Source organism: Vanacampus margaritifer, chromosome 7 (assembly GCF_051991255.1).
Source record: "Vanacampus margaritifer isolate UIUO_Vmar chromosome 7, RoL_Vmar_1.0, whole genome shotgun sequence".
In the NCBI taxonomy this organism is placed as follows: domain Eukaryota; kingdom Metazoa; phylum Chordata; class Actinopteri; order Syngnathiformes; family Syngnathidae; genus Vanacampus; species Vanacampus margaritifer.
The window spans coordinates 1,835,828-1,862,959 of record NC_135438.1 but is presented as its reverse complement, the minus strand read 5'-3'; the positions used below and the strand labels follow the sequence as shown (position 1 = coordinate 1,862,959).

The window sequence follows — 27,132 nt, the reverse complement described above, 5'->3', positions numbered from 1 at the left end:
GCAGAGAACATACAAAGTGTGTGCAGTGTAGTGTGTAGTGCGGCGTAATGTAGCGTCGCTGCGGGCCAGCCAGCCACAGCTCGCCACACTGCGCCGCACTGCACGGCTTTGTGTGCTTGTGTGTGTGTGTGCGCGCATCCGTGTCACGTGACCACGCCGGCGACCAATGACGGGGCAAAGACGCGCCGGGAGCTGTCCGTTTCAGCACCGCGAGGAGGCGGCCGGGAACATGTGAAGATGAGTGAGGACGGGGCCAAAAAAGTGGCTTTTGGTACTCCTCATAAGATGGAACCGTTGAGTGGCACGTCTACGGCTTGGTACCCCCAGCGGAAGTTTATTAATCACCAATCCAAGCCACTATGACCTGTCAAGTGCTACCCCGTTAGGTACCTTACCGCTGCACATAAATAGAAGGGTGCCAAAAAGTGATACAGTGTGGCTCTGTGTGTTTTTTTTTTAACAACAACGGAACTGCACAAAAATATTAATACTGTTCTTGGTACCCCAACGGTCCAGCTCACCCCTTTAGGTACCATACCAATGTGAGGGGGCGTCAAAAAACTTTTGAAAGTGTTTATTTTATTTATTTATTTTTTTATACAATAAGCTGGAGTTTAAACAAATCTGATGGTGCAACACTGGTCAGTGTTGGTTTTTCACTACACTAGTGTTAAAATAGCATTGCACAGCGTGCGGGAAAGAATTGGGAGCTTAATTGGACACTGTTGTATTTCTTTCTGAATTATTATTTTTTAATTCCTTACGGACACACAATGCGACAAATTTCATCCATCACATCATTTGCAACATTAACATCCGAAAAAAGGGCCGATGGGTTGTAGGGTTACGCTCTAGCAGAATTAAATATTTAGTTCATATTAACATTTCTAGTGTTAATAAAAGCAACTCGTTTTGAAGTACACGACATACACTCTAGTGTTGTGTAAAACGAACACTAACCAGTGTTGACTAGTTTTAAATTTCAACTACCATTAGAGTTGTTTTAACTCCATCTCAGTGCAAAAAAAAACTTGATTAACTATATTTAGTGTGGACCAATGTAGACACTTTTGATGTGTTACGTTTAACTCTGTAGGGTGTTGAAATAACACTGGCAATTTTGCTGTGTGCTTGTCATCATTATCTTTAATTGCAGAAGCGTGCCAACATTTTGCAATACAAATGTGACTTCTTACCATTTGTTTTAAACAAATCTTTTTTTTTTTTTTACTTGTATTATTTTAATATGATTATTTAATGAATTGTGAACGGCTAAGATGCCAGTAAATGTGACAACATGTTATTTTAGATGCGCTGAACTGTTGAAAAAGACATTTTAATTTATGAAGCGCCAGCCTCCTCTTCTTTGCTTGTGTGGATTATTTTTTTTTTCATCCTCGGCTTCTAAGCATCCTCCTCCTCCTCCTCCTCCTCCTCCTCCTCTTCTTCTTCTTCTTCTCCTCCTCTCTGCTCCGGTGAGAAGACGAGCCAGAAAGCCGCGGGTTGACGTGTCGCTGGAGCGAGCTCAAAGAAAAATAATCATTTTTAAAAAAAAAAATTTAATGAAAAAGCGGGAGTGAAAAGACGCCGGATGATTTTCACCGGGACGCGCCGTCGTGCGGCGACCGACAGAGGAGCTTCTGGATGCGGCAAGGCTCGCGCGTCGTCCCGCTAACCCTCCACCATCTCCTCTACCGCCGCCGCCGCCGCCGCCGCCTCCTCCTCCTCCTCATCGGCCGCCTCCGCGCTCCGTCAGCCGGCTGCATGAGCGCCGATGCCCGGCCAGCTCTCCGGCTGGATGCGCCCCTCCAGGAGCCCGCATGGAAACCGGGGACCAGAATTTTAGGAGGAAGGCCAAGCAACTAAGCAGGCTGCGCTTTGATCTGCATCTTCTTCAGCTTCGTCTTTTCTTGGATGGATTATTTTGACATGTGGTGAGGGGCGTCCACGGTGGGCTTCTTTTCAAAATGGCAGTTTTGCACCCATAGAGTTCTATAGCATATCATGATTTAAGGTGGTATTACTATTTTGGGGGTCATTTTTGGGGGGCGTCAAAAGTGACGAGTGGTCGCAGGCTGATGTTGAGGTGGCCCGTTTTCCAGAACCGTTTGTCGGTCCATGTGCAAGCTCATAAAGTTTCTACTGTGTGTGTGTGTGTTCTAGATTGGCTTAGTTTTGCATCCCAAAAAAGAGGCCCCAATCTTGTTTTTGGGGGTCTGGCCTTCACAGGGCTTCCAAAGTAGGCCTCCCTCCTGAGGCATCAACTTTTTTTTTTTTTTTAGGTCGCTCACTTGTTCCACTTTGGCGTCTCTTTGACCGCCCCCCCCCCCCCTAAACTCCCCCCGCCCCCGTCCCCTTTTAAAGGGTTCCTCTTATTTCTTACCTGGTCGGCGACCCCCCACCCAAAACCAACCATACGATTTCCCCCGAGCTCCCCTAATTCCCCCGCCCCCCCTGCGGCCCCCCGCTACCGCCGCCCTCCCGCCGCCGCTGCCCACCCCCCCTTTTCCGAGCTGGCGTGGCGACGCAAACTCACAAATATTTACTTCCTGTACGTGAAGAGGAAAGGGGGCCCCCCCTTCGTGGAATGCGGCAACATGGGCGTGTTTGACCGCGGGGTTCAGATGCTGCTGACCACGGTGGGGGCCTTCGCCGCCTTCAGCCTCATGACCATCGCCGTGGGAACGGACTACTGGCTGTACTCGCGCGGCGTCTGCAAGATCAAGAGCAACAACGAGAACGAGACCAGCAAGAAGAACGAGGAGGTGATGACGCACTCGGGCCTCTGGAGGACCTGCTGCCTGGAAGGTGAGGCACAAACGCACCCGGCCATGGGGCCAATGCATCTTAGGTTGCTGCACAACATCAAAGACACTTGGGAAGCTTTGGCGAGACGTCAAAGACGATATGAGGGCTGCAGTTGGGCCTAACATACACGTTGGGGTAACATCAAAGAGACTTTATGGGGTTTTGATGTGCCTAACATGAGCTTTTGTCCAAAAATTTAAGGAATTTGTACAAGTTTGGGTTCCATCAAAGACTTGTTAGGATTTTTGACGAACACAAAATGCGTTTTGTAAACACCAAAGACAATCTAATGGCTTACATGTGCCTAACACAACTTTGGGCAACATCAAAGACACGTCAAGGTTTTTGATGGGCCCAAGATGAGTTTTTGTTAACACCAAAGACAACTTTAGGGCTCCTGTGGGCCTGGGACACAATTCTGGGTAGCATCAAAGACACCTCAGGAGGCTCTGACGCGTCCAATGTGAGTTTTTGTAAACGTCAAAGACAATTAAAGGGCTTCCATGGGCCTAACGTAAGTTTGGGCGCCCTCAAAGACATGTTAAGAGTTTTGATGGGCCCGAGATGAGTTTTTGTTAACACCAAAGACAACTTTAGGGCTTCTGTGGGCCTGGGACACAATTCTGGGTAGCATCAAAGACGCCTCAGGAGGTTCTGACGCGTCCAATATGAGTTTTTGTAAACGTCAAAGACAATTAAAGGGCTTCCATGGGCCTAACGTAAGTTTGGGCGCCCTCAAAGACATGTTAAGAGTTTTGATGTGCCCAACAAAACTTTTCGGAAAAATCAACGAGTATAAGTGTTTGTAAATATCAAATCCATTTTTGAGGAATTAAGGGGGATATCATATTTGTGTCTTTACTTGATATAACCAAAGATACTTAAGGGTCTTACGTAGCCGGTAACGTTGAGAGGAACCAGTTGAGGTGGCTCGGGTATCTGGTTCGGATGCCTCCTGGACGCCTCCCTGGGGAGGTGTTCCGGGCATGTCCTACCGGCAGGAGGCCCCGGGGACGACCCAGGACACGCTGGAGAGACTATGTCTCTCGGCTGTCCTGGGAACGCCTTGGGGTCCCGTCGGATGAGCTGGCTGAAGTGGCTGGGGAGAGGGAAGTCTGGGCTTCCCTGCTAAAGCTGCTGCCCCCGCGACCCGACCCAGGATAAGCGGAAGAAGACGGACGGACGGACGTAGCTGGTATTCAGGTTTTCTTAAATGTATAAAAACAAAACAATTTGGAGTGTTAATTCAAATTTTTGTAAACATCGTCCTTGATGTTTAAAAAAAATTAGAGGCTGTGATAAGGCCATGAATAACAAAGCTAACACAAGTTTTGGTACACATCAAAGATAATGTGTAAACAACAACAAATTCAGTCTTCAATAAGCCTAACTTACGAGTTAGACATCAGCATGCCAAACGTGTTTTTGAAACATCAAAGACAATTTGGAGTCGTTCCTAATGTACACGTTTTGGCAAACAAGACATTTTAGAGATAAAATGAGTCTTAACAAACTGATTTTTGTATCCATCAAAGACAATTTAGAGGCTACCCTGAACCTAACAATTTTTGTGAACAACAAAAGAAAATTCAGCACCAAACATGACATCCGTGTTTTTGAAAACATCAAAGTCAACGTCTCTTTGTTTGGCTTTGGAATCATCCAAAACAATCTGGCATGTTGACATCCAAGATCATTTTGTCTTGGTTGTACATTACGAACATGTTTGCGTCAACTCGAAACACAATTTAGACTATCCGGGTACTTACTGCAAATGTAAACATCAAAGCGATTTTCAAAGATTGAATATCTTATTTTTATTTTCTTCTGGTTCCTTTTTTTTATTTTTTGATTTCCAATTCCGCCAGTCAACAGTGAGTTGCCGTCACCTTGTCGTCAGTCTTCTGGTTGGCTGCGTGATGTCACGTGATTTTCAGAGATGGGAAAAATATTGACATTCTCTACTTGAGTAAAAGTTCAATTACTTGTGTAAAAAAAGTACCCACTCAAATAAATACTCAAGTAAAAGTACAAAAGAACAGGCTCTGAAATGCACTTGATGATAGATGTGAAAAGATATTAGCTAATGAAGCAAAACCGGGGATACATCGGACAATTGACTCTCTGATTCTATCACGTTCAAATGATCCTTATAGTTTGGGGTTGTTGTAATCTCGCCAATTGCACGTCATGTGATTGGGTGTCGGAGAGCCAATCACAAGCTGGGATGCCGGGTGCCGTATGATTGACATTGACGCTGCTTTTTTCTTCCAGGTCAAGAATTTGAATCGTTTTCATGCATTTAACTCTTTGACTGCCAAAAACGTTAAATAACGTTTCGTAAAATCCTATGGAGGAGTGCCAAAGACGTTAAAAGACGTTTTTTTTTCAAAACAGGTGAAACTAACCATTTTCTATTGTTGATTACTCAAAAACGGAATAAGGTAGAAACAAACTTTTTTTTTCTGATGGAAGATGAGAGTCCAATCTTGTTTTAGCAGTATGTGTGTTTCCATAGTCCAAACACATAATTTTCTATGGACCTTGAAAGATCAGTCAAAATGCTTAAAATCAGCTGGCACCCACGGCATCCCTTTTCTGAAAATGTCTGGCAGTCAAAGAGTTAAAAACAAAAGTAACGACCTTGTTTTGAAAATTGATCAGATACTCATGTTCAAATGTTTACAATCTCATGTTTGTAAAAGTTCAAGACACTGGGCTCCGTTTTCATTCTGCGTAAATCCCGCGTCACGTGACGTGTCGTTGGGTGGAGCACGTTTGGCCCGGTTTTGCTCATTTCGCAGACGAGGTCGGCCGGCAGAGGTGCGGACGTTCAGTCGCGGCCAATAAAAGCGTCTCCTTTCGTTCCCTCTAACTCTTTGACTGCCAGACGTTTTCAGAAAAGGGATGCCGTGGGTGCCAGCCGATTTTAAGCATTTTGATTGATCTTTCAAGGTCCATAGAAAATTATGTGTTTGGACTATGGAAACACACATACTGCTAAAACAAGATTGGACTCTCATCTTCCATCAGAAAAAAAAAGTTTGTTTCTACCTTATTCCGTTTTTCAGTAATCAACAATAGAAAATGGTTAGTTTCACCTGATTTGAAAAAAACGTCTTTTAACGTCTTTGGCACTCCATTGGATTTTACGAAACGTTATTTAACGTTTTTGGCAGTCAAAGAGTTAAGGGCGGCATGCTAGTCGCGCGCTAGCATCTCGAGACGGCGGAAGCACAACTCAAATTCAGTTTCTATGCATCTTTTGTAAACATCAAAAAAAGATATACTCGGCGATAGAGAATGAAGAATCATTCATGAACCTGCGGTTTTTGTTTTGATTCTTGGCAATTTAGTCTTTGATACATTTACATCTTCTGCAAATATGAAAGAGTTGTCCAAATACTTAACGTCGTTTTTTTGTGTAATCATCAAAGACAACGTTAGTCTTCAGTAAATACTTTTTTGTTCTGATGATGGATGAAAGATAATGTAGTGTCTTAAATAAAGCGAACATTATTTTTTGTTTTTTTTAAAAGTACGATTTAGGTCCCGAGGTTTTTGTTAACGGGATTTGTAAAAATCAAAGACGTTTTACTCATTAGGGCTCCTTTTTGTAAATATTGATAACATATCTTCTGCTCACTGACAAACGTAACTTCTGGACACAAAACATTGACATCTTTTGTAAACCGCAAAGACAAAGTAGTCTTTCGTAAACAATACCGTCTTCAATACGGTACATTTTATAAACATAAAACAAATGTAGAGTATTCAAAATTTTTTTGCAAAGACACGTCATTAACAGCCACCCAAAAATGTTTGTAATTGATCTACAGAAAAAGACAAAAAAACAAAATCAGCAAATAGACACATTTGCAAAAGTCGACCTGCGTGGGTTCATCGTCCAGCGACATTCTTGTCAACATCAAAGACACGACACATTTAGCAGCAGAAGCTCCATTTCACACATGATAAATATTCACACACTCGTGCTAATGAAGTCGAGTAACGTCATCGAGCGTGACGGAGCGTCCCGTGACGGATTTGTCCGTGATGAATCTGTCCCCGGGACGCAGTCTGGTTCCGAGGCGCCGGGCCCGGCGGCCCCGAGGGCTCGCGGGCCGTGACAGGTGGAGCTCAGCGGGCTTTAAGTGCCGCTATTAATCTCCATCACGCCGCCGCCGCCGTGTGTGTGTGTGTGACAGCAGATATGTTTCTGGGAATGAGACGTGAGCACGTATGTGTGTGCGTGTTCATCATTTTTCTTACAGAGGACATCTGAAGCCAGTGAACCTCGCAAGGTTAAACTCTTTTTAAGCTGTGGAGACACCACAATGTTTTTTATGCCTTTTTTCTTTTCCTTTCTTCTTTTTTTTTTAAACCGTTTTTTAATGCAAAAAATAAATAGACTAGCTAGAATATGCAATATGCATTTAGATTTGACTGAGGGTGATTTATGGGAACGTGTAAAAAAATAATAATAATTGGAGAAGATGATATATGGTAATTGTACCATTTTTAATTCAAATGTATCATTTATAATTCTATGGTGGGGTGGATGCAGTCCAAATTGCTAAATTAAAAAATATATATTCTAGGTGAGTAGGCTACTTCCATTTTTATGAAGAATGACAGACCAGACTGTACCATTTTCAAATCTGAGGTGTGGACGAAAAGGTCAAAATATCTAAAAGCATAATGCCATTTGTTGGTTAGCAAGTTTCTGCGGTTGGCTAGCAGGCTACGACTTCCTGGTTTACGAGGAAAGACCAAATTCGGTAACCAGGTTTGTGGAGGGTTCCCTAAGACAACCGAACGGTATCAAGTTTCATGCTTCGTTAGCATTCGCAGGCTACTTCATGAAACAACCCAAATAAATGCCTCCTTTTCTTTCCCTGTGAAAACAATGAAACATATGACGGCAATTAAATGTCACACCTGAAATAAAGACAAAATAATAGGTGATGGTTGAAACGGTTTTCAAAATACAGATGTGTTTCAATTTAACGTGACGTTTGTCCTCCTTGAAAAAATAAATGCCGCACCTCAGACGTATTGAAATATAAGCATGAGGTTTGTCATCATATGAACACCACACCTCTAATAAACCCCTCTTTTTACCCTGAGATAAAAATGAAACCGTGACATTAAAAATAATGTAAATATGTGACAAATAAATGCTTGAACCTACAGTATAAATGCCGAACCTCAAATAAGCACCTTTTTTTCACCTAAGAAAATAAGAGCAGATTGTTGAAAAAAATTTTTTTTTTAAATGTCTGGCTTGTCATCCACTTCAACGATTACACACCATACTTCAAATCAAATCTTTTTTTTATTCTCCTGAGAGGAAAAATAACAGGGGATGAAATGTAAACGAAGGGTTTGTACGACTTGACAAGTAAATGCCGCACCTCAAATAAATCATTTTTTTGTGAGATAAAAAAAAAAGAAGAACAGGTTACAGCTATAAAATACAAACATCAGGCTCATCATCTACTCCCAACATATAAACACCGCTCCTCAAATAAAAACCTCAAAATGATTGTACTGCACATTCCTGTGTGCCGTCACAGTTATGTCACCTGATGCTTGTTGTTGCTTCACGTGGCAGTGTAGTGTGTGTGTGTGTGTGTGTGTGTGCGTGTGTGTGTGTGTGTGTGTGTGTGTGTGTGTCTGGTCTGCTGGCACCTCCATGCGCCCTCTTTAACGCTTGGCGGGAAGGTGCTGACAGGCCGCCTGTGCCGTCATCCTGCAGCCAAAGGGAGTGACCTGTGTGTGTGTGTGTGTGTGTGTGCATATCTCTACCCAGACACACTCACTGTTGTCGGTGATCAAAAGCAAACACGCTATAATCTGTCAATCATCAATCAGGACTGGGACAACATTGCGATACAGCGATATCAATATTGATATGGTATCGATCCGCCAGCTTCAAATATGGATTTGTCGCCTTTTTCTCAGTCATGTAGCTATTCTGATGTTTTGTACGTCGCGGTCGGGCAGGTCGGACACGTATAGACCGTGTATAGTATCGGGTCAATACTGGCTTGATTTTGAGGTATCAGGTACTTGCGTAGGCTGCCAATCAATACCATTGATTGCCAATTAAGCATTCAGTAGAGAGGACAAAACAAACAGACACGCACACCCAGAAGGGTCATCATTGACCACATGAACAAATGCCACACCTCTTATAATCACCTCCCATAAACACCACAACTCAACCACTTCCTTATACTCAGATATATATGAGAGAGAGAGAGAGAGAGAGAGAAGACAAAAATAACATGTAAATGATGATTTAAAAAAAAGGCATATTCATAAAACAATTCAGGTACATCAGGTAAGTGAAAAAAATAAACACCACACCACAAGTAAAAATGTCCTGTTTTCCCCTAAGAAAAAAATAAACAGATGGTGACGATAAAAAAAAAAAAAAGAAAGATAAATGTGTGACGGCAAAACCCTGAGATTGTTGTCATCTACATGAACAAATAAAAACCCAACCTCAAATAAACAAAACTTGTTTTTCCCCTAAGAAAAAAATAATAGACGGTGACGATAAAAAAAATACATCGAGTGATAATCAAGGTTTGACAAATAAACGGCACACCTGCATTTTTCCCTAAGAAAAAAAAATAACCTAGTGGTGATAACCAAAAAACAAAAAAAAAAAGACTTTTAACAGCTACTGGAAATGCCGGGTTCGTTGTCACCCAAATGAATAGATAAGTGGCACGCCTTAAATAAACACCTTTTTTTGGTCATCAAAAAAACTTAGCTGCGTGACAATCATTTCAAATAAAAACCTCCTCTTTGCCTCTCTGGGAGGAAAAGCAACAGGTTATAAATAAAAAATAGTGACAAAATTATAAAATAGTGACCTGATAATAAAATGAGGATCAAAATTAAAAAAATTGTAGGCGCCCCTTGTGAAAAGAAGCTTTTAATCATGAGCAAATTCGGTGTTTCGTGGTGTCAAAAGGAGTCAAATGAGTTTCCAATTGAGACAAACACAACAATAATTAATAGCAATAATAATTAATAATCATTCATCATCTTCATTATTGAGGGATGATACCAGGAAGATCCAGCGGTGGCGCCATCACAATCACCATGACAACAGGGCTTAGTCATCTACAAACAAGAGCACTGACAATGACTAACATCCTGTGAAGGTGTCATCATCCTCTCCCTCTCTCCCGTCTCTTTCTCTCTCTCTCTCTCTTTCTCTCGTCTCTCTCTCTCTCGGGGCGGGATGATTAATTGGCCACAATCGAGTCCTACAGAATGTGGGCAAGATCGAAAAAGGGAAGAACAGCGAAGCAACAGGATGAAGAGGATAGGAGGTGAGGGGGAGGGGGGAGGGGGGGGGGCTTGACTAAGAAAATAGAATCATAAAATTGTGACCAAATCTTAAAATAAGGTTGACAACCTGAAGCAACGCTGAAACTTCAAGAAATACATTTAAAAAAGTTGCACTAGAAGCCCCCAAATTATGCAAAAAAAAAATGATGAATTACGATTAAATGAAAAATGACTACCAACATAAAAAAATGAAATCAAAATAAAAAATTGTAATCCACACAAAATGACACACATGAAAAGTGGCCATAAAAAGAAAATTGACGAAGGACATAATAGAATGATGAAAAATGGCCATCAAACAAAAATAATGTTAAAAATTAGAATTTACTAAATGACGCTTGAAACGTAAGATAAAGTGAAGAACAAAAACACCGATCAAAACATAATTAAAATCAAAAAAAGAAAATGATTATACAAGACAATGAACGAACCAAAACGGTTAACGGCAATTGAGAACAAAATGGGGGGAAAAATGGTGATCCGAATGAAAAAAATGACAATCAAAACGTAAAACGATGACATTTAAAACGGGTCCATTTGATTAAATCCTCAAGAATTCATTGTCGTTCGTCTGGATCAACTCACTCCAAAATAGGCCAAAGGAAAACAATCGTCTTCTTCTCGCCAAAGCAAGCAGCAGGACGCCATTTTGGTGTGACGGACGGCCGCTCCATAACTTTTGGATGTTTTATCAACCGGACACGTGAGTGAATAATCGATAGATTAATCAGCCTTGAACTGCCAAATGCCGACTCAGCCGAAGCCACGCGCAGAAACGATAAACCGACAGCGGGATGAAAAGGAAGCCGCTTAGCATATATTCAATGTGTTGACCTCTGAAAGTGAAAGTTGCCTCCGATACTAAAACCGCACGCAGCGATGTTTCCCAACATGTTTTTTCCATACATCTTGTTCATGCAAACAATGTTGCATCGCGAGAAGGGGGAGGGGCTCATTTTTCCGAAGACGTCACAAATAAATGATTCGTCCCAAATTGGCCGCAAACCAAAATGTCCGACTTTCTGTTTGACTGCAGTTTCAGCTTTTCAAGACATTTTGTGTGTCCCGTTCAAATCGCCACGTCCAATCAATTTGGTGTTGGTTGCTGAAACAAGTCTCAGGGGCTGATTTTTTTCCGATTTTCCACTAATGAGTGAATTTGCCCAAATTGGCTGCTTTAAACTGAAATGGCCGACTTCCAGTTGAATTTTGAGCAGAGGTCCGTCAAGACTATTTTGTGCATCCGGTTATGATAGACATATCTGCACAATTTGATGTTGATCAGGAGCTCTTTTAAAAAAAAAAAAAAAAAGATAAATTCCAAAAAGTCCAAAATCGCCGCCTTAAACCAAAATAACTGAATTCCTGTTTATTTTCAGGTATGGGAACTTAATATTTTTGGTGTATTTTGTTACGTTAGACACGTCAGTGTTGAACAGTGAAACTGGTGATGGTTTTTTTTTTCCTTTTTTTTTTTTTTTTTTACTTTCAAGGGGCTCGTGTGTGAATTTGCCCAAAATAACCCGTTCCAAATCAAAATAAATGACTTCCTGTTCATTTTCAGGCACGGGTCCTTCATACTTTTTTACGGGTCCCGGTATGATAGACACGTGTGCTCAATTTTGTATTGATGGTAAAACTGGTGTTGGCGCTATTATTTTTCAAACTTTCCACTACTGCGTGAATTCATTTCAAACCAACATGGCCGCCTTCTTGTTCAATTTTGCGCATGGGTCCTTGACACTTTAGTCGGGGATGTGATTTGACCAAAGTGAAATTATCTGAAAATTTAGCCGGGGGTCTTTGTTTATTTTAAGACCCCTCATTTGCTAATTCTGACAATAAGCTCAGGAGAAGTTTTACAATGTTATTTTCATAAATCACCTTTTCTAGCTTGTCATATTGAAGTATTCGCCGCTTTGCACGGCGGTCGAGAGATCCGACAAAATACGAGCAACACCTCTGAGTCTTTACGCAGGCACGCCGCCGTAAAATACATAAATCCACTTCCCTTTCAAGGAGATTAAAAAAAAATAAAAAATAAAAAACTGGGAACAATCAGCGAGCGAAGGAAGGATGGGGTGAGGAAGAGGTTGATGCGGGATAGGAACGGATGAGGAGGCAGAAGGTGTGATGGGAGTGGGCGGAGGAGGCGATGGGAGGGGGGTGGGGGGGGATAACACGGGTTGTGCAGGCTTGGTTTTTCTGGAGTCATCAAACCGCATTGTTGTGCTTCATGCGCGCCGCAAAACGAGGAAAACGCGAATGTTTCGCAAATAAGCGTCTGAATCGGACGTCGTCAAATGGTGGTTGCAAAGCAAAATGGCAGCCTTCAGATTGCCTTTTCAGGCATGTTTTGATTTTTTTTTTGTGGTTTTCTACCCATGACAGACGTACTTTTTTTTTGTAACGCAAATTTTCAAATTGTCCAAGCAACTTTTTGAAATTAAAATGGCTGACGTCTGTCCTTTTTTTTTTTTTTTTTGAGGCATGGCTTCATTTTTTTGCAGGTCTGCTCATGATAGCAAATTTCATTTGGCGTGAAAGTAGTAGTCCCAACTCTGGCTACAGACTCAAATTAGTGAGACTCAACAAAAATGATTGACTTTCTGTCTTTTCTGGCATGAGTTCCATCAGCTTTTTTTTGTGGGTTTTCTCACGATAGAAACTTCACGGGTCCTTGTGAAACTGGCCTTGGGGCCCTGAATTTTGCCCAAAAACTGCCACGACCAATCACAGATCAGGTACAATCTGAAAAGAGAATTGTTGAACCAATTTAAGATTACAAATTTAATTGGTGACTAACTTGGGGCGGGGGGGGGGGGGGGGGGGGTGTGGGTAACTTCAATTGGTAACACACAATTGAATGAAATTAGTCCAAAGTGAATATATTAAGTTTGAGTAAGCATGAGCTCATTAAACTTAATACTTTGGATTGGAGTCACTTTGGATGAACTTAATTCAGGTGAATATATTGAGTTTAATGAACTCATACATTTAATACTAGGGGTGTCAAAATTAGCGCGAGTTAATTTAAAGTTCCTTTAACGCCACTAATGTTTTTAACGCGTGATTACTGATGGCCCTTTACTTGGAGTTGAAATCGGGGGACTTCCAGCAGTCACGTCCACGTCAAAATTGAGCAGTAATAAATTTAACAATGCATATACTTGTAGCGACTGCGGTCAATTTGTATTTGACAATTTTTTAAAATGTGCAGAATTTCACAAGTTACTTCATGTTAAATATTAGATAGCTCTTAATATTAAAAGGAAAATGTACAGTACTGAGCTGTCACCCGACGTCTTACAAATGCAATTATGCCATCTAGTGGCAGAAAAATGACCTCAACACAAATAAATGCCATACTATTTTTTTCTCCTCCACGTTGAGAGGAACCAGTTGAGGTGGCTCGGGCATCTGGTTCGGATGCCTCCTGGACGCCTCCCTGGGGAGGTGTTCGGGGCATGTCCTACCGGCGGGAGGCCCCGGGGACGACCCAGGACACGCTGGAGAGACCATGTCTCTCGGCTGGCCTGGGAACGCCTTGGGATCCCGTCGGAGGAGCTGGGTGAAGTGGCTGGGGAGAGGGAAGTCTGGGCTTCCCTGCTAAAGCTGCTGCCCCCGCGACCCGACCACGGATAAACGGAATTGAAGACGGACAGACTATTTTTTTTACCGTACAGTACACATTTTATTTTTAACTCAATTTTAGGAATTATTATGAAATGACTGCATCAATGACTAAAAGATGCAACATATTTCTATTAGTTTAAAAAAAAAAATCCCCACTTACAATCGTGTGTTATCAATTGAAGCGATTTTTAAAGTTGGTCTACAATTCAATTTGAATTCTTAACTCTTTGACTGCCAGACGTTTTCAGAAAAGGGATGCCGTGGGTGCCAGCCGATTTTAAGCATTTTGACTGATCTTTCAAGGTCCATAGAAAATTATGTGTTTGGACTATGGAAACGCACATACTGCCAAAAAAAGATTGGACTCTCATCTTCCATCAGAAAAAAAAGTTTGTTTCTACCTTATTCCGTTTTTGAGTAATCAACAATAGAAAATGGTTAGTTTCACCTGTTTTGAAAAAAAAAACGTCTTTTAACGTCTTTGGCACTCCTCCATAGGATTTTACTAAACGTTATTTAACGTTTTTGGCAGTCAAAGAGTTAAGTTTAACAATTCTCTTTTTAGAGTGTATGACCACAGCTGCAAAATGTGTCTCAGCGAGTAAGTAAGAGTCACATGATGTTGCCGTCACATCTCCACATCATCAGAAGATCCGTTAAAGTCACTAATGTAGCAACACACACACATACATGCATAATATCAGAAAGAGCAGTTTTATGTGTGTGTGTGTCCCTCTAACAGTGTTTATAGGCCACTACGCTATCAGCGCCGGTTGCTATGGACCTATATGAGCCTTTGAACAGCCGTTGCTATGCAGCGAGCGAGCGAGGCAAAGCAATGAGCCAGAGGCCCATGCAGTGGATGACTCATAGACCCCCCCCCCCCCCTTCCCTCAGCACTCGCCAACCCAGACCTCCCTTCACTCACACTTGTACCCCCCCCCCTACTGCGTTCCTTACACACAAACGACGGCGAGCCTCCTGGCGTTGTGTGGCGGCCGAACCTGTCAAACATGGCTGACGGCACAAACACAAACACACCTGGATGCGGCGGCGTTGCAGAGGCGCGCACACACACACACACACACACACACTCATTGTAACCTGTTGTGATGTGTGCACTGTAGCTTGACACGCCCTCCGCTACTACAGACGAGAGCTCAGCATGGTCATGTGACCTGCATTGCAGCTTAAACCTTAAGACCTCCCTAGGACATTTTGTGCCTTAGGATATATATACTGTTTTCTTCTCTTCCCCCCCCCCCCCCCCCCAAACATTGTGGCGTTTAAATATGGAAAATTCCGGAGGATAGTAATGGTGTATATTTCTTTGAGATAGCCTAAAATGTCGAAGCCCCCCGAAAAAACCCCCACAGTCGTTTCAAAGTAAGATGGCAGACTTTCCTGGCACGGTTTCTCAAAACTTTTTTGTCGGGTCTACTCATGACAGACATGTCAGCCAACTGTCAACTGATAACTGCGACTGTCTCTGAGGGTTACCGGTAAATATTAAAAAAATGTCCAAGGGGCACATTTCATTTTTTGAGGGTTGCAACCACCTGAAAGCAAAATGGCAGACTTCCTGTGTCTTTGAAAGTTTGACTTCCTGAGCCACACTCCTAAGCCACTTTTTCTAAACTGCAAATTAACTCAAAAATGGCCGCTTAAAACAAACTGCCAGACTTCCTGTGTCGTTGCAGGAATGGCCTCTCAAGGATTTTTTGGTGGGTCTAGTCATGAAAGACATATCTGCAAATTTTGTTGCTGAGTAAAACGGACTTTGGGGGCTGAGTTTTGCCACAAATTTTGTTGGGCACAACCAACATTTGGTCCACCCATACGCAATAACAAAAGCTGTCATTTAAGATCACCCATCTGGCTAGCATATGTGGTTTATATTTGGGGGGGGAAAAAATGGACAAAATCTCAAGGACAAATTTGTCTTTGAAGGAGGGTTGGTTGGCTGCTTCAAAGCAAAAATGGCAGATTTTCTGTGTCTTTTTGGGCAAGACTTTTTTTTTTTGTGGGTTTACTCATTATAGACATGCAAACCCAATTTTCATGTTGCTCTGTAAAATTTCCCGAGGTGCTGAAATTTTCCCCACAAAATTGTAAATCCCACTATTTTCTGTAAGGCTGCCTCGCTACTGAAATGATAGAACTCTCTAAAATATGGTCCATATTTGACATGTATGGAAGGAAGTATTTTGAATATATTGACTCTTAACTCTCTCTTAGCTAGGTCCAGGGCAGTGCCCTGGTGGGGGGACAAGGGGGGCGGAGCCCCCCGGAGCTCATGGGTTTTCCGTGTTTTGAAGTACTTTCAATGCACTCACATGACAAAGAAATAGACAAAACAACAGCATAAATTTTCAATGTATATTGAACTATCCCATATAAAATGGCAGTTTTAGTCAACTCAAAATCAGTCACATTCAAAAACATTGGACTGCCTTTGCTTTTAAAAACTATCACTGAGAATATCATCATATCTAACTAATGTGATTACTAAGTTAACACATAAATAATGTTGAAGAGTTCAAATTTCATGAACAAATAATTGTATCGTGACCAAATGAAAAGTAACTCATATTAGAGCATACCACAAATGTCAAAAAAAAATAAAAAATAAAAAAAATAAAAATAAATAAAAATAAATAAAAATAAAAATAAAAATTCGGAATATTTTTTTTTGGGGGGGAGATAAAAAAAGCGGAATTCCGCGAATTAGCGGAAAAATCACATCCCTGTCTTAAGGTGGAAAAATTATTCATCTGTTATGTTTTTTTTTTTACAGCAATTCTGGGGGAGTTTGACCCTTTTTGTCATTGACTGAAAACCTTTAACTTTATTTTAGAACTTGAGGAAGTCATTAATATGAACACCAATATGAACAGTTGGAGTCAGTATTAGGGTCTTCGCCCTGTGCTGGAGCTCAGCGGACAATAAAAGTGGCCTCCCGCTTAATTCCCAGTCATCAATTCAAGCTCAAGTGAGTCGATAGACAAATGAAGGCCATTAAGATCAAATTAAGATGAGTGTGGATTCACTGTCATAAAAGAGCATCAGGATAAAACAACGACATAAACATACCGCTGCGTCACCAAACGTTTTTGCGTCCAAAAGAAAAAAAAAAGATTTGTATCCACGATTAACCCCGCAGTGCAAGCGTGTTTGAAAAAATAAAAACTATCATCGCGCATGTGGAAAGTATTCACAGGTCATTACTTTTTCGACATTTTGTAATTCCAAACTGTAATGAAGTCATTCATTTCAGTCCATCACAAAGAAAGTAGAGTTCATTAAGTTTTTGCTCATTCAAAAACAAATAATGTGGATAAAGTGATGTGCTCGATCCGCACAACACCCAACATTTGGGCTGGGAATTCATGTTTTGCCAAAACGTTTGTCACAGATGTTGAAATCGCACCTCATGCCAAATTGTTTCCCCTTTTGAGCTGGAGGGTGTAACTCGACTTTTTCCAGATTGTACTTTTAGAAAAACAACATTGAGGGCAATTTCATTGCAGTCTGACCATTCAACTGCAATGTCCGACTTCACCGGTGTTCCCCAGGGCTCTGTTATAGAGCCTCCTTCTTTCCAACAAACCCCTTCAGACCCGCAGTTTCTCAGCTGGGCAAAATTTATTCATTTATTTGACAGATTTTTGCTCTTTTTCCCCACATAAGAACATGGAAAGTTTTTTTCATGTTTTTATTTGTTATTGTGGACGCCAGGATAGTATGGCTGTAACATGTTGTAAACTTACCAAGCTTATATGTAACATTTTGAATATGAACATCATGCAAATCAACTTGCGATTGTGATTGGTTAGCTCGTATCCAATCACGAACCAGAAATGTTGACATCATCCAAATGATGCGTTTCTATTGATTTAGACGCGTAAATATGTCAATTTTATTGAACTGTTATCCCCAAAATACATCAAACAAAAGATGTATTTTCTTTTACAGTTGCTTTATATCATGTAGCGCATGTCCATGTTTACTCTGACTAATCCGAGGTCAGTGCCAGTCGTTTATTTCCATTAAATTCACTTTACCGTCCTGTGGCCACTTCACCTTCCCCGTCTTAATAGCCAATGTCAAAGCCTTTTAGCGTCCGGTGGTTGTAAAAAGGCATAAATAAGGCAGCGAAACATTAAACCAACGTACACATTAAGTGTGATGCGATGTAATGCACTGATTGCGTGATAAAAACAAACATCCGCCGACCGCCATCAAGCCAAACAACGTCGGAGTATATTTGGACTAAACTAAGCGAAGGTGAAGCAGCGTGACCGAGTCGGACAAAAGAAATGATGCGCTAGCTCTGCCCAACCGATAAAATTCTTTAACACTCGGCCCATTAAGTGTCATTCTCCATGAATCTGCGCTTATATCTTCCGTGGAAATGTACCTGTGCCGTGAAGTTACAGTCTCGTGTGCTAGTTGACATCATTTTGTTTTATATTCGTTAAAGAGGAAGCCTGATCCCGTGACAGTTTAGTAAGAATTTGTGCCAAAAGTAAGACTACCAGTGGAAGAAAACTGAACGGTTGGGGAAAGTGTGAAAAAAATATTAGTAAATGCAAAAGAGAGCCATTTTATAAAAAAAAAAAAAACGAACTATATCTTATTTAATGATGTTTTTCCGTCTTTTTTTAATTGTAACTTTTGTTGTTGTTGCAAAATTAGCCTAAGTATGTCTGTGACGTTGATATGTTTTGATGGATGATGTCACACAGTGTTTACGTACCTACTAAAACTCTGAAAGGATTACATTTTTTATCGTGATGGAAGAAGCCTGGTACAAAAAAAATGTAATTACATTTTATAATCTTTTTTTTATTTATTTTTATTTTTTATTTATTTTTCTCTTTTTTTTTCAGGAGAGCTCAGTATTGTTCATTCAAAAAAATTTAATAAATGTTTTTTTTTTTAATATATATATACATATATAAACATACACACATATATATATATATATATATTTATTTATTTTTTTGTATGTGGGTGAGTGTGTGTATGTGCGTGTGTGTGTGCGTGCGTGCGTGCGAGCGTGTGTGTATTCATCAGTTCACCTAAAGCCCATTAAAAAAAATCCCTAATACTAATAATATAATATAATAATAAATTGCCAAATGCAGAAAAATCAATGTAAGTTATCACGATGTGGTGGCTCTCGCTAACAGACAGAATTAAGTAACCAGAATTAGGGTACATTTTATAATCTGAAGGAAGGGTCACATCTTTACAGCAAAAGAAGAAGTCTGCTCTCGTGACAATTTAACATGATATTTAGAAGGACATTTGAAAATATCAATGACTATACGGAGCTAATGTCAAAATATACTTAAAGTTTTAATGAAACGGCAAACATTTTGTGGCATGAAATCTTGTGTCTTTAAAGAATTGTGTGTTTGGTATTTGGAGACCTTTCAATTGATAAAAAGTAGAAGGCCACTTAACTTTATGTATCATTTCCTACTCAATTCCGGAATTTATAATAATTTTGTAATATTTTTGAGCAAAGAATTATGCTGGAATGAGAAGAAAAGTGACATTAATGTAAGGCACTCTAATTACTTTAAGAAAATGATAGTTATACGGCGCTTTTCAAAGGATAATATGAGTATACAGCGTTCCCTCGTTTTCCTCTGAAGTTCGGTTCAAAAAAAATACTCGCGATAAATGAAATCCGCAAAGTAGTTAACTTTATGTTTTACATTTATTATAAATGTTTTAAGGCTCTAAAACCCCTCAACACACAGTTTATACACTTTTCTCATCAAGGCATTTACATGTTCTTACTTATTTGCTTAAACATTCTCAATGTTCATTCTCAATGTTCAAACCGTTAGAAATTTTATAAAATAGGTACATTACAGTAAAAAAAATAAAATAAATGCATGCAAAATTGCACCAAAAAATCCATGAAACAGCGAGGCTGCGCAAAGTCAACCGTGTTATAGTGATGGAACACGGTATTGTTTACCTTCATGGATATTTTTCTACTCAATTACAAAATCTGAAATGATTACATTTTCGTGACTATTTACTAAGACTGTGAACAAATAAATAAATCAAGCTTCAGCAGCATCCCTTTATAGAGTTAACTGAAAATGTCAATAAGGAGTTCCCTGAAGTTTCAAAATTGATCCGTTATTTGCCGTAAGATTCTTCAAAAAGGCCGATATTGCTCAAAATGTTCAATATCGGCGTCACAAATCGGCCCAGCTGATAAGTCGTTCTAACCCCGAGTTTGAAGGCAAAATGCCATGTTTTTATACATGCTTATATTTGTGATTGTCAATACACACCTTGAAAACACCTTCGGGAAAACTACGTTTTTGTGAGTTAGCCATGTCGGCCACAAAGTGTTTTAGTGGAGACACGAGTAGCAGACAGGCATATTTTGGAAGGGGAAAAAAAGCATTGCTGTGTTTTCCCGGCGCGGCGAGCCACAAAAGGCCACTTTGTATAAAGTATTCAGAGGCAACACGAGGCGTTCATGTGGGCGACATGTCCGACGCGGGATGGGAACGCAGCGACAACTTAGCAGCCTCCTGAGGTGTGAAATGCATACACGGATGATGCCGTGCTTTTTATGGAAACTTGCCTTTGCCCTCCCGGCTTGTGTATTATTCAAGACGGTGGATATCTTCAGTTATCGACATTTTGGCAACGTATCGTCTTATCTCGTCCTTTTGGAAACAATAGCTTCATATTACTACTAGAATGGTATTAAAGTGACAATCCTGGAAGATGCGGCTAAAATTATGATGTGGGAATATGTATTGCCAAAATGACGATACGGAAGGACATGTGGCAAAGATGTCGTTACGGAAAAATATGTTAGTAAATTGGAGATATGAAAGACATTCAGCTACAATGATATCATGGGAAGTTGTGGGGGAAATTATATACCAAAAATGGCAATAAGTTCAGATTTGGGTAAGTTGGATAAAACGGTGATGCAAATGATGATACATGAAAATACTCAACAACGATACATAAATGAGGATCACGAACAATAACGATAAGTGATTACGCAATCATCAAAGAAATGCGTGCATACTGTACATAATGAGAGAAAATCGACAAAAAAAAAACACTCCAAAGTGTGTAATGCGCTTCTTTGTGTGCGCCCTGCATTGCTTTGCAACGCAACGAAGCGCCTCCTCCACCTCCCGTGTCAGCGCGGAGCCGTACCATCATCATCATATCAGCGTGCCGCTAAATAATGCACGTGCGATTAAACACGGAGCACATGCTATTATTGTGAGGCCCGCCAGGACATCTCCATCACTCACATTTCCATTCAGCCGTTTCCCGCAATGATTTACACCAATGGAATGCGACCTCGGTGACCCCAGCCAATCAGAGGGCAGCTTGTTGGCCGACCCCCGGTGCTGTTAAAGACCCGTTAATGTAGAACAGCAGCAGGCATCCTCATTGTACAATTAGCACAGCTCAAGGCACAAATGTGATACTTTTAAGTCTTCCTGCATCGGCGTTTTAGGAAAATATCGAAACATATTTTTTGTTTTAACATAATATCTTCACGCATTATCATTTGAACAACATAACGTATATTTACACGTGGTTATTTTAGCAATATATCTTGACATAACCGTTATACGTAGCAAAGTGTCCCATTGTGTCATCATTTTTTTACCAAAATATCTTCTCCTGTCCTCAATTTAGCATTTCACTTTAGCCACATATATTTCCATTATCGTCATTTTAGATATTTTGACTTTCCACACGTGAGACTAAGACGACCTCAGTCTTCTTGTGTGAGAAGATGCTGTTGAAAAAGTCAACAGGCTTCTTGCCTGGATGTAGTACGATAATCCGGAAATGTTCAAAGATGAGTTGACACGACCACTCGCTCATTCTTTTGATGTTGGATTTCATTCCAAACCATCAGGGTTCGTGCTTACTTCATAGATTGCCAAGAGTGGAGAGCACTTTTGTTTTAAATCACATCAAGAGCTCAACAGTAGATTTCCGGTATTAAAAAAATAAAATAAATAAACGTTATGATGTCATGTTTTAAATAGATGACTGAGTTTTGTGGCTCAATCGTCCCCAGCAGTGAACGACGTCTATTCATCTTCATCTTATTTCTGGACTTCCTTTGTCGCACTCATGACAAAATTGGGCAGGAAGTGGAGTCCAGACACCCTTTCATGGGACACAATATTAGGTACTCGTCGATTGCCAATCAAGGCGCGTTAAGGGCCCGTTTCAGAAGGCCATCAATCTCTCCATGTATCCTTCTCATGTATGATTATTTTAGCAGCATATCTTCTCGTACGATCATTTTGGCAACATGTATTGTAATCAGCTTAGCAACGTATTTTAACAACATATCTTCCTGAAGCTTAGTTTAGTGTATAATTTCTTTATGTATGGTCATTAGCAACATATATTCCTATTATCTAAATTCTTAGTAACATATTTATGCTTATCATCATTTTAATATCACAACTTACTGTATGCATATTTTAGCAAGTGTCATCATCTTCGTAAAAGATCTTCCCGTGTTTTGTTTTCAGAATAATATCTTCCCGTGTCATCATTTTAGAAACATGTCTTTCCAAATTGCTACTTTAGTAACGTATCCTTAAGTAGGGGTGTGAATTGCCTAGTACCACGATTCATAGGTCACGATTCGATTCCGATTAATCCCGATACGAATCTATAAATTGATTATCGCGATTTATTTATTTTTTGACTCAAATTTAGAAAATACTAATCAGTAAACTACATGTACACTGTAAGATTTGTATGAAAACGTATTTACTTATCTGAAACGTCAGGCTTCTAACTGAGCCACTGCATTTAACAAACAGGTTGCAGTCTGTGTCATGTTTGAACTGCACTGAAATCAAATGTTAAGGCTTAATGTTCCATTCATATAACATTCTTCCCTGCCTAATGTGTGAATCCTAACCCTAAGCAAGACGTTTTGTTGAATATTCCCATAAGAAATGTATGTTTAAAAATCGATTGGGACGCATATCGAATCGATTGGAGAATTGCGCGCTGTAATATCACGATATATTGCCGAACCCGTATCCTCATGTATCATCGTGTTATCCTCACGCATCAAAACAACGTTTGTACAAATGAGCCGCTAATCAAGGCCAGTTAAGGGCCCTGTTTCGGAAGGCTTATAAAAGTGCCGGCTACTTTATTTCACCCTCCTGCTCTACTCCGCTTATATGTGCTGCTTGTCCTAATTCTTATTTAATAATGAATTGAGTCTTTCAAAGAGCCCGCGGGATTAGCTGTAAGCCGAAAACACGTCTGTAGGAGCGTGATGCGGGTTGAAGGCAGCGTGACCAAAATATATTCGCACGCATCGAACCGACGATACCACGCGTGAGACGGCGCCTGTTTACAGGCTTGTTTCTTCCATTTGAAGCGCTCAATGACATTTTCTTTTTGTGTCTGTCAGGTTCCTTCAAAGGCATGTGCAAACAGATCGATCACTTCCCGGAGGACGCCGACTACGAGGCCGACGCTTCAGAGTACTTCTTACGTGAGTCCAACCTGATCTGTATCGAAGGGGGCGGGGTTTCATGTATTGCCAATTTAGCAGCATATGGTCACATATCGTTGTCGTCATTTTCCCAACGTATTATGTATCATTATTTTAGCTACACATTGTTATATTTTATACATTTTTACGTACCGTCATTTGAGCATACCATCATCTACGAAAGGTGCTTCCAAAGATCGTGTATTGTTTCGATGTTGTGTTGGACATCAAAAAAATCGGCAGACCTTGTCAGAAAACTTGTTCTTGAACTTTTGATCAAGTTCAGGCTAAGTTGAGCGGCGTCAACATTGACCACTAAAGACAGTACGGGACCACAAAAGGGCAGCAAGGAAGAGGACTGCGTGACAAGAGGGTAACGTTTGGGGAGGTGAAGGGCAAGGAGAAGGGTAGCGAGGCTGTCGCCGTCTCCCAGCGGCCCGCCAATTAGGACACTTTGGTCTATAAATACTGCCAGGCGGCTGCGTTATGTGGGTCAAACCTCCTCTCGTCCTCCCTGCCGTCCTCCCTGGTGTCCTCCCTGCCCATCTGTTTGTACATCCCCGTCGAGGCCCCGACAGCTGGTCCATGGCGGGCGAGCGGCGGGGCGGATAGACGGAGTGACGGGCATGAGCGGGATTTATGGCGTGGATCGCCATGCGGGTGTCCACCCCACCACCCCGCCCTTCTCACGTTTGCTCGAAAATCGGAATTTTTGTCACCTTTAGTAACAAATGAATTCCCGCGTGTCATCATTTTAGAAATGCATCTTCCCAAATGATCATGACATAGAACTACGCATTGTGATCTAATAATTACCGGTCCGTAATATTTAGGTACGGTACATATTGCCAGTTTAGCAACATCTTGTCATTTTAGTATCATACCTTCCTGTCGTTCTACAACGTATCTTCTCGTAGGAAACATATCATCCCCTATGGTCATTTTAGGAACATATTTGCAGAGATCATCATTTTACTAACATATCTTCCCGTTCCGTTCTTTTACAAGCTAGCTTCCAGTAGCGTCATGTTGGCAACATATCGTATCTTCCCATATCATAATTTTAGCATCATATCAACTTATATCGTCATTTTAGTAGCATATCTTCTGGATTGCCATTTTAGTAACATCTTTCTGGATCCTCATTTTAGCATGAGATATACCTACAATGTCATTTTATCATATCTTCCCATGTCATCATTTTAGCATCATATAAACTTATATTGTCATTTTAGTAACATTTCTTCTGAATTATCATTTTAGTAACATATATTCCCATATTGATATTTTAGCATCATATAAACTTGTATTATTTTAGTAAAATATCTTCCGTATCGTCATTTTAGTAACTTATATTCGCATATCGTCATTTTACACCGTGTCTTCCCATACCGTCACACTCGAAATGTGTTATTTTGGTAAACATGATTTTGTTAGATTAAGCCTCTTAATGATTAGATAGGTGTCTTAAAATGGGGCCGTTGTGTCGCTGTGACCATTTTGCATAGATTAGACCTTCTTCCGCATGTTAATAGAAAAAAGAAAAAGGCTCCGCATGTATACTCGATCTTTTTGGCATCCAGTAAATAGTTTCACCAAAAATTTCAGTGACATATTTTAAGCCCTGGTAAATGTTAGCAACATTGTCACTTTAGCAACGTATCTTCACATCTCATCATTTAGTAACGTATCTACATAATACGTTCTTCATGTATTGACATTTTAGCAATCTATCTGTACGTATTGTCATTTTAGAAACATATGGGCCTGTATTGTTACATTAGCAAAATATCTTTAGCTCCATATCTTACTATATTGTTATTTGAAACACATATCCTTATGTATCATCATTTTATTTTCCTTTCTCCTCATTTTAATAACGCAGTTTGTGATACTTTCACTCCCGACCGTACTTCCTTTAGTTGCGCTGACTTTGACAACACAATTGACTGCTGACAGTTAAAATGTCTCTTTTGCCTGTACATTTAAAATGTTTTGATTTCTATTGCCATTATTAATAACAGGGAAAACCCGCTTCCTAATAAAAAAATTTTTTTTTTAAAAAACAGCGTTCAAACACCCATTGTGCTCGACTTTCGAGGTCCTGCTTTCATGTCTTTGGTCATCTTGCGTGTCAAGCGAGTGCATTTGGTGTCCGCTGACCTACATTGTGCAGAAGCAGATGCACGGGAAACGCTGTAGGGGGAAGGCCAAGAGAGTGTGACAGCCGTCCTTATTGCTACATAGCTTGAGCTTCAACCTAAAAGTGAACACGAAAGTCAGCGTTCTTATCTTTGGTTTGGTGTTTTCAAGCTCACGTGAGCCATCTGTGCTGCATTTCTGCCTTTTGCTTGTGTTACCATGGTAAACGTGAACTATTTATAAATGTAAGGCCTTCATTTTGGACACCATGAGTGTAGTAACGCAGTCAACATCTTCACTGGTTGTTGGGAGATGTGTATTAAAAGCGGCATATACGGAATATAAAGGTGACTTTTTAATGGCTTGTAGACAAATGTTTGTGTCTAGAGTTAAACAATCAAGTAAAGTTAGTAAAAAAATGACATGTCAAATCGGTAAAATTAGCGAATGAATACTGAGCTCTCCAGAAAAAAGAAGGAAAAAAAAGAAGAAAAAAAAAGTAAGTAAGTATTTCCCTAAACGTATCTGTGAGCAAGCCCTTCGGAATTAGGGTACGAAAGAGTGACGTCACAATTGGGCTCATTTACATAACCACGCCCCCACTCCAATTCATTCTGGCCATGACCTGCAAGCTAGGGTCGAGGAAGATCCGCAATTTTCAACCAAGTGAACCACTATTAAATCAAAGCTGACAGCTAAGCAGAGCTGCAGTGTTTGCACTGATTAGCGTGAGCTGATAACCTTGCTGGCGTTAGCTTCTGAGGAGCAGCGCATTCCAATGTTCAATTATTTTTTTCATAACGTAACCCCACTTTATAAGCATAGATCCTCACCTAATTTTGGCAACTGTTTTAAAATTCTGTTAAAAAAAAAAAAAAAAAAAGAGTCTCCTTTGATGTCAGCATTGTCATCATCATCATCCTTCGGCCTCTCCAAGTGGATAACCCCCCACGCCCCCAACTCGTCGGATGCGTACATGTGGATATTATGTAAGCGAGAGCAGCCTGCCTTTTTATGAGCACCGAGGGAGAAACATAGCTAACTTCCCCCCTACGGCGTCACGCTCCCCCCACGCCCCTCCACCACCACACACACCACCACCACCACCACCACCACCACCCTTCCGTAGTACGCAACAGAGCCTTCCAGCGGAGTCTTGGACTTACGCTAAACATTCAATATGTTTTCAATGTGTTGACAACCAGATGAATACAAGAGAAATTTTATATATATATATATATATATAAAATCAGTAACTGTCCTTCCACCTCAACTAATTTACGTAGTCCTTGTCTAAATTAGCATTCGATGTTTTGTATATCTAAAATTTTCCCGACAAGTTTTTAATCTAAATTCATGCACAGGTTAGTAATCAACTTTCATACTTACAAGTGTTTGTTATGTAAATTCACGCTAACAAATTTCTTATCTGAATTTTTTATTTACGTTTTTATTGACATTTGGGCTCATAAATTTTGTTTTCTCACATTGAAAAGATTGTTATCCATATTCAATTTAGCATTTTTGTCTAAATTTGTGCTTGTACTTTTTTTCTACGGAAGCGTATTGCATTCACTTGAGGGAAAAAACTCTTTTTTGGGGGAGAGCTTTGTTTT

At 40.4% G+C, this 27,132-nt stretch overlaps 1 protein-coding gene across 1 annotated transcript in view; it reads left to right on the top strand.

Annotated features, from left to right (window-relative positions):
- The first annotated feature begins 2,460 nt into the window (after window positions 1-2,460).
- Window positions 2,461-27,132, top strand: part of cacng2b (calcium channel, voltage-dependent, gamma subunit 2b) — a 36,955-nt gene continuing 12,283 nt past the window's right edge. Inside the window, exons 1-2 of the mRNA XM_077570479.1 lie at window positions 2,461-2,808; window positions 23,291-23,374. Of these exons, the coding sequence (XP_077426605.1) occupies window positions 2,598-2,808; window positions 23,291-23,374 (295 nt within the window). The 5' untranslated portion in view covers window positions 2,461-2,597. The remainder of the gene's footprint in view (window positions 2,809-23,290; window positions 23,375-27,132) is intronic.